This window comes from Electrophorus electricus, chromosome 12 (assembly GCF_013358815.1).
Source record: "Electrophorus electricus isolate fEleEle1 chromosome 12, fEleEle1.pri, whole genome shotgun sequence".
Classification (NCBI taxonomy): domain Eukaryota; kingdom Metazoa; phylum Chordata; class Actinopteri; order Gymnotiformes; family Gymnotidae; genus Electrophorus; species Electrophorus electricus.
In genome coordinates this window covers 984462-992212 of record NC_049546.1, presented here as the reverse complement: position 1 = coordinate 992212, position 7751 = coordinate 984462, and the positions used below count along the sequence as shown (strand labels likewise).

At 48.1% G+C, this 7751-nt stretch overlaps 1 protein-coding gene across 4 annotated transcripts in view; it reads left to right on the top strand.

Annotated features, from left to right (window-relative positions):
* The window catches only part of akap13 (A-kinase anchoring protein 13), a 37477-nt gene extending 30278 nt beyond the window's left edge, over positions 1-7199 (top strand). For all 4 annotated transcript variants that reach the window (XM_035532140.1, XM_035532137.1, XM_035532138.1 and 1 more), the window contains 8 exons: positions 1-97; positions 346-393; positions 754-813; positions 1715-1898; positions 2067-2163; positions 4065-4101; positions 4317-4431; positions 6376-7199. The exon at positions 1-97 is cut by the window's left edge and continues 163 nt beyond it. In XM_035532140.1, the coding sequence (XP_035388033.1) occupies positions 1-97; positions 346-393; positions 754-813; positions 1715-1898; positions 2067-2163; positions 4065-4101; positions 4317-4431; positions 6376-6696 (959 nt within the window). In that variant the 3' untranslated portion in view covers positions 6697-7199. The remainder of the gene's footprint in view (positions 98-345; positions 394-753; positions 814-1714; positions 1899-2066; positions 2164-4064; positions 4102-4316; positions 4432-6375) is intronic.
* The last annotated feature ends 552 nt before the right edge of the window (positions 7200-7751 follow it).

Sequence of the window (7751 nt, the reverse complement as noted above, 5' to 3'; positions counted from 1 at the left end):
TCGTGCGCACCAGTGCACGTGCTCTCTCTCCAACACGGAGACACAGCTGGGAGGCAAACCGAAACTCTGCCCGCGAGTCCGACATGGACCAGCGCAGGTACACACACACACACACACACACACACACACATCCCTACCTGTCTGTCTGTTTGCTGGCCAGGTGAGGGACGGGCGATGCAGGTGTGTGTGGGGTGTGTTTGGGAAGCTCTGATCAGAAACGTGTCTCACACTTTCATACTAATCATGTCAGCAGTTTGAGAGTCTCATTCCTTTATTCATTTTTTAATTTTTTCATTTTCACATCATTTATCTTTTTTCTTCCTCCATCCCTCTCTCCGGGTCCAGTGTTGTACAGAATTTGGAGGAAATGAAGTCTGCAGGACACAGGAGGAGGTACAGCAGTTCTTATTAACTCCGCCCCCAGACAGACACTCCGCCCCCGTAACTTAAAACCCTTCTGTGGAACTGTAACTGTTAGCACCAGTGGTGACCGGTACAGCCTGCTGGTGACCAGTACAACCTGCTTTTTTTGGAAGATGGAGAGATGAAATTGGAATTGAATAAAGTGTCAGATTTAATTAAGATCGGTGCAAATTGTCATTTTATGCTGTCATTTTCAGTAAAGGACGACTACCAGTAACGCCTACCAGTAACATCTTTCCTGCAAAACTAAACCCATATAACACTCATGACCATATCTCTGTCTATCTGTTTGACTGTCTGTCTGTGTTCATCACTCTTCCTCTGGCCCAGTATGAGCTGGTGTCCCTCCGATGTCCACCGCCCTGAGACAGATGAGATGAACGCCAGAAGGTAATGAGTGCAGAGAGATGCAGATTGAGTGAGGTAGAGAGAGGGACGAGAGGAGTGAAATTGCGGCTGTGGGCTCTGCGTGTGTGTGTGTGTGTGTGTGTGTGTGTCACTTCCTTTCCTCACTTATGTGGACGTCTTCAAACCTCAGACAAAAGGTCCTAGTCACTTCCTCTCACCCCATCCCTCAGCCTGCCCCATACTCACACAATCTCACACAGAGCTCAGCTCAACTCAGCCCTCTGCTCACCATGTCCAGAATTCTCATTTATGTCTCAGAGCCCCTCGACTGGTAAGATAAAGGATCAATTTATCCTGATGACGTTTTGTCTTGTGCTGTGATGTCAGTGTTTTAGTTCTGAGGTATTAGGTGTGTGTGTGAGAGAGAGAGATGAGGGCTAATTGTGTTTGTAAGAATGTTACTCTGAGTTGAGCCTTGAGGAGATGGAGAATATTTGAAGTGTTTAATGTTTAAAACTGTGTGTGTACGAAAGTATCCTGGTATTGAGAATGTGGGCTGAAGGCTATCGGTGAGACAAAGGATGAGAAATGGGTTATGTTAATACACACACAGGGTGGTGGAGAGAGCTATAGTCTTACTGTGATCACATTCCTTCTGTATAAACACACTTCCTCGTGGATGTGGTGATATCACTATGGATTTCCCATTAGATGCTGTAACTCAGTAATTATGTTGATAAACAAATCATGATCGAATACAGTAACCCCTCGTCCCCTCTGTGGGGGGGGGGGGTGTGAGCGTGTGTGAGCGTGTGTGTGTGAGCGTGTGTGTGTGTGAGCGTGTGTGTGTGTGCGTGTGAGCGTGCGTGCGTGAGCGTGCGTGCGTGTGTGTGTGCGTGCGCGCGTGTGTGAAGGTAACATCCCTCTCACCCCCCCTCTTCAGCTACAGTCTGGAGGGGCTGTCAGATGAGCGTGAGGGGGAGGGGTCTAGCATGCTTGGCTCCGCCTCTCCACGGGAGCCCAGCTGCCCGTCCAGACTGGCCAATGAGGAAAGAGGATCCCTGGTGTCTCTGACCGAGGAAGACCAGGAGGAAGACCTCGGGGATGCCAGCAGCGTGGACAGCCAGGTGAAAAAACACACACACACACACACACACACACACACACACATTTAGAAGTATTTTTATTTCATGGGTTCTTTCACAGATTGCGCTGTTCTGTAGCTGTGTACCAAAGGGGTGGCTGAGTGTGTGCTGTGTGTTGCGTGTCCTGCGGTGGTGTGTGTTCTCTTCCAGAGGTCGGCTCAGGGCGGGTGGTGTTCGGGTCCTCCAGCGCCACTCAACCTCACCAAGTCTGTCTCCATGTCCGCCATCAGTCCCCGAGATCTGGACGGTGGGCACCTTCTCTTTGCTCTTTCCGCCGCTGTGCTCTGTTCTGCTGTGCTGGGATCAGTAAACATAAAGTGGCGCCTAAAAGAAGCACACAGGAAATTGGTGTCCTTACTGTACCCAGATCAGTTGAGATGTTGTGTTCAAAACCATGTCCACATCGCGTCCTTACTCTGCGTTATACCAGACTTTGTCGTTAGTGTGTTTCCGTCAGTCACTCACACCTCCCTCACTCATCTGTGATGAACACCTGGTATTTAACACCAGACGCGCGTGTGTATGTGTGTGGGGGGGAAATTGATCTTTTCCCTGCACTCGGACTTGGTCTGTCCATACTGGGCTTGGAGCTCTGAGCCGTCTGACGCTGACGATTGGCTGTGGAGGTGTGATTGACAGCTTGTCCTGCCTATACCATATGCTGAAGGCCCAGGAGTGCAGTCAGCTTCACTCCGCTGCCAGTACTGTCATAAATCCTGATTTGCTCTCTCTCCTGTCAATTATCCTGGATCCCAGCAGTGATGGGTCGACCTCCACCCAAGCGGTAAATCAGTTTCTCCTCCAGCATCTTGTCCCGCCTCACCAAATCTAAATCTGTTTGCTATTGGCTCTTGAAGTGATGACGAGGCAGCTGCCAGTAAGTAAGAGAAAACAGAAAGAAGAAAAAGGAAAACTCCCAGAATGCCTGACACTAAATCCTAGCCCCGCCCCACTGCGTGACCCCTCCCAATCACATGACCCCTCCCCTTGCTGTGACCCCTCCCAATCACATGGCCCCTTTCCCAGTTGCTTGGCCCCTCCCCCACTGCATTTTCTGCAGTGCTTTGCTCTTCATTGGGAATTAATCTGTAAGGATGTGATGACCTTTCACATTCCTGTCTTTTCCCAGTCCTGTCCAAGTCATTTGGACAGAGGGATCAAAAAAACCAGACAAACCTCCCAGTCAGAACAGTTGAACAGAGTGAGGATGTGTGTGTGGAAACTGGCGCCCAATGCTGGGTTAATGCCTTATTTAACAGTGAAGCTGAATGCATCTTCTGATGGATGAAGTGTGTGTGTGTGTGTGTGTGTGTGTGTGTACTGGCTCTATTATTGCTAACAGTTCCGACATATTTGAGTTTTTTCCTCAAGGGTCTTGTGGAATCTGTGATATATGGATAATCGGAAGAAAAACTTTAACTTGGCTGCTGGCTGCAAAAGGTTGCGATGTTTTTAATGTTGTTTTTACAAGTAAACTGCTTTATCTGTCGGAGGGTTAAACCATCTGGATGGACCAATGACCTTCAGCCTCAGTAAATGGAGACATTATAACTCTGTATTACCGTCTTCAACGGCGACGTCATGTCCCTTTATTTGTATTTCAGGGAGACACTGTGTGCTTTTATTAGTAGCTTAATGAGATGTTACATCTCTTAGTAGTAGAAAATGTTCAGTGTTATATGGGTGGGGGTGTTTGTGTTGGGGGCTAGTGAGTGCAGGGTTGGGGGGTGTGTGTTGGGGGCTAGTGAGTGCAGGGTTGGGGGGGGTGTGTTGGGGGCTAGTGAGTGCAGGGTTTTAGGGTGTGTGTGTTGGGGGCTAGTGAGTGCAGGGTTGGGGTGTGTGTGTTGGGGGGGCTAGTGAGTGCAGGGTTGGGGGGGGGTGTGTGTTGGGGGCTAGTGAGTGCAGGGTTGGGGGGGTGTGTTGCATCTTCCTGTTACATGAACATTAACAGTATTTATCTGACACTTTTATCCAAAGCGACTTACAATTCTGACTGAACACATCTTGAATAATTGAGGGTTAAGGGTCTTGCTCATGTGATTGGTTCCGCCCATCGTAGGTTTTCTTTCTTGTGATTGGCTCAGCCCATCGTAGGTTTTCTTTCTTGTGATTGGCTCTGCCCGTGACAGGTTTTCTTTCTCCTTCCAGACTCTTTGATGCCACTGTCGGGGACACTGGAGTCCAGGTAACTGTCGTTCTGATTCTGGACAGATTCCGGATTATTCCTCCACACACACACACACACACACGCATACATACACACCCAGACTTTGTCCTTTAACTCGTTTAACTCTTCCTTTCTTGTCCGTCTTTGGTTCTTTCTTGCTAACTTCTTCTTCTTAGGTTGGTTTTGAAGCCTTCACAATATATTGCATAACCCCTCCCTCTCTCTCCCTATAGTATATCAGAGGAGGAGCCTGGCCCTTTAAGGAGTGACAGTGAAGCTAGAGTGGGTGTGACCAAAGTGAGCCGCACTTTCAGCTACCTCAAGAGCAAAATGACCAAGAAGAACAAGGTGTGTGTGTGTGTGTGAGGTCATACACACACGCGCATACACATACATACACACGCATACGTACATACACGCATGCATGCATGCATACATGCATACACACATACATACATACGCATACATACACGCGCATACATACATGCGCGCATACATACACACACCCATACACACGCGCATACACATACATACACACGCATACGTACATACACACGCATACGTACATGCACGCATGCGTACATACGCGCATGCACGCATGCGTACACACGCGCACATACATACATACATACATACACACACTTCAGTGTTTTAAGTGTCTTCTAGTTGCTGCTGGTATAAACAAAATGTTACTTGGTGTCTGCTGTGGTGTTACTGGTCTGGGGAAGTCCTCTTCTCTAAAGCTTGAGTGGACATCTGGTCACATGACTCAGGTGAAAAGTAGATGGTTTGCATCCTCACTCACAGATATGGAGACGCTGTCTTTTAAAAATACACTCATCACACACAATCTGCCTCATCTCACTTCCTCTGCCTGGGTTGCTTGCCATCGTGGGAAAGAGTGAGTGTGTGTGTGAGGCCAGTGTGGTGTTGGGCCGGATGTGCTGAGCAGCCACTTTGACCCACAGGGATGTTCTCTGAAGCTGACGAGGGTTTGGGTGGGGACGGAGGTGGGACCCCACAGCGCCACCCTGAAGACTCGGTGTGGATGGACATAAACTGTTCTTCACTGGCTTTGATCTGCATTAAGACTAAACTGTAGTGCAGTTGATTTAGTTGTTTGTGTTTTGATTTTGTTTGTGTCTGATGCTGTCTCGTTGGGAGGCTGTGGCCTTCCTTTGCCCTGTTGTCTGCTGTGTGTGTGTGTGTGTGTGTGTGTGTGTGTGTGTGTGTGTGTGTGTCTGATGTGTGCTCTTGAGGTGATCACTCTGAAAGTAACAGGAAGTGTTGGTCACATCTGCAGTGCACCACTAACGTTGGCCCGTGCAAGTGGTTTCTCGAACTTTGTTTTCTCCCAGGCAGTTGAGCACCTATTCAGTTGTTTTGTGAAGTGTTTTTCTTAGTCTGTCCTCCTGTTGTTTGGCTGTGGTGCTGGGAGACTGAACCTGCTCTCGTAATGTGGCCTGCAGACAGTCTGGACCCGCTCTGGGCTCTCAGACGTGTGCTGCTGTAAGAGAGCCATGCAGGGTGTCCTGCCCTGGAGTTGTGACAGGCTGTGGAGAATTTCTCAACATCTTGCCACAAACACACGCGGTGTTCTGTACTGTCGTGAGAGTGCCAGTATGCTGTGAGACAGCTCGCCACGGATCTCGGTGTGTCCAGCGTGGTGTTTGGGTTGCTGGTCGTGTGTGTGTAGTCTGGCGTAGTAAGACATTCTGACCAGGCGTCTGTCTGAGGGCACCGAGGTGAACATGGTGGTATCTGATGATCCTACAGGCTCCCGGCTGACCCTGAGGCACGGGTGGAGGGGTGGGGGTGTAGGTGGAGAGAGGTGGGGGTGTGGGTGTAGCCAGCTGAATGCTCAGGTAGCGAGCGTAAGGAGTGCTGAGTTAAGTTTCAGAAGCGTCACGGTCCACAGTGTTTCAACCTGAGATGTTTTCAGGGTGTTAATGTATAACAGGTGATATGAAGCATTTTCCATTCATTGTTCCCCATGGAGGACTTCAGAACCGTGGTCCATATGAAGAGTTCTGACTTGAACATTCTGGTTATCAGCAGGCTTCTCTTAAACGAGGGCTGTCGAGATGTCTCGTCCACAGCGGTTATGTCTCTACAGTGACAGTGTCCTAAGAGAGACGTGTCCCTGTCGTGCACTCAGACTCATCATGTCCTCACCTGGGGAGAGTTAGCGTGATAGCTAGCTCATTTTATAGTGCTGCTTCTTTACTCATTCTGTGTGTGTGTGTGTGTGTGTGTGTGTGTGTGTGTGTGTGTGTGTGTGTGTGTGTTCAGGAGAAGGACCGAGAGAAGAATAAAGATGGCAAAGAGAAGGAGAAATGGAGCACCAATGGGCATATATTTAGCCCCGCCTCTACTCCGCCCCATCTCTTTAGCCCCGCCTCTACTCCGCCCCCAATCCCTTGCCTTCAGTGCAACAAACCAGTCAACAATAAAGATGCTCTGCTGTGCACAAGTACGGACATACACCTGCCCTTCTCTCTCACAATCTCTCGCTTTCATCCTGCTTCCTGTTTTCTGCTGGGCACTGAACTCATGGAAAAAGTGAGTGGAGCTGATGTGGTTGATGGAGCTGATGTGGCTGATCATGGCTGAAAGATTTGAGACTGACTAATTTTTGTAATTTGTCACAGTTTGATGCTTCAGTTTTTAAGAGATAAGATGAATTGCAATTAATTGCAAAGTCACTTCCATGAAAATTAACTTAATTACAAAAATTACTGCATTGCAGTCCTGCCACCAAATGGCCTGCTAACGTCATTTCCGTGATCCTCTCGTTAGCTGAGGAGAAGTGTTAACTAGGACAAGGCAGCTGATATCATTCTGTCTGATTAGAAGATTTTCTTCTGGTAACTGTGGTTACCTCTATGGAAACACATGCAGTTATCATTGCATTAAAAGGGCTTCACAGGTAAGGACATTGCTGCTTGTAAGAGAGCACTTAAATCAACCATTTATCCAATCAACTGCAGTGAAGAAGGCTTCAGGGCACCCAAGACCGTCAAGCAAGTGTGGCCAGAAAACTCCCCAGATCTCAATCGCACTGAGAACCTGTGGTCTCTCCTCAAAAAGAGGGTGGACAAACAAACAATCAGTGCTTGATCAACTCCAAGCACTGATTAGGCAAGAATGGGTTGCCATCAGTTAATATTTTGCCCAGAAGCTGATATGCCAAGGTGAATTGCAGAATATTGAAGAAGGGTTAACACTGTAAATATTGAGTGTTTGCTTAAACTGGATGTATTAGTCAATAAAAAGTTAAAACACTTATGAAATGCTTCACTATACAATATAAACATCTGACAAAAGGATCTAAAAAAACTGTGGCAGTAAACTTGTGAAAAGCAAAATTTCTCTCTCTCTCTCTCTCAGCGGTGCACTTCCTGTAAGCTGTAGTTCTGCTGTGTAGTTCAGGTTGCTACTGAATCTCTGACCTCTTCCACTCTGGTGGGTTTTAAGCCATCAGAAGCTGCACGTCAGTATCACGCGTGTTCTGCTGTCAAGTGGTGGTGTGGTCTCTGGTTCCTGTCAGGTCATGGTGCAGGGTTGGTCATGTGGGCTGGTGTGTGTGTATATGGTGGGTATATGTGTGTTAGAGAGTGTAAATAAGACGGGGATGTAGCCAACATAGAGAGAAGAGAGAATGCACA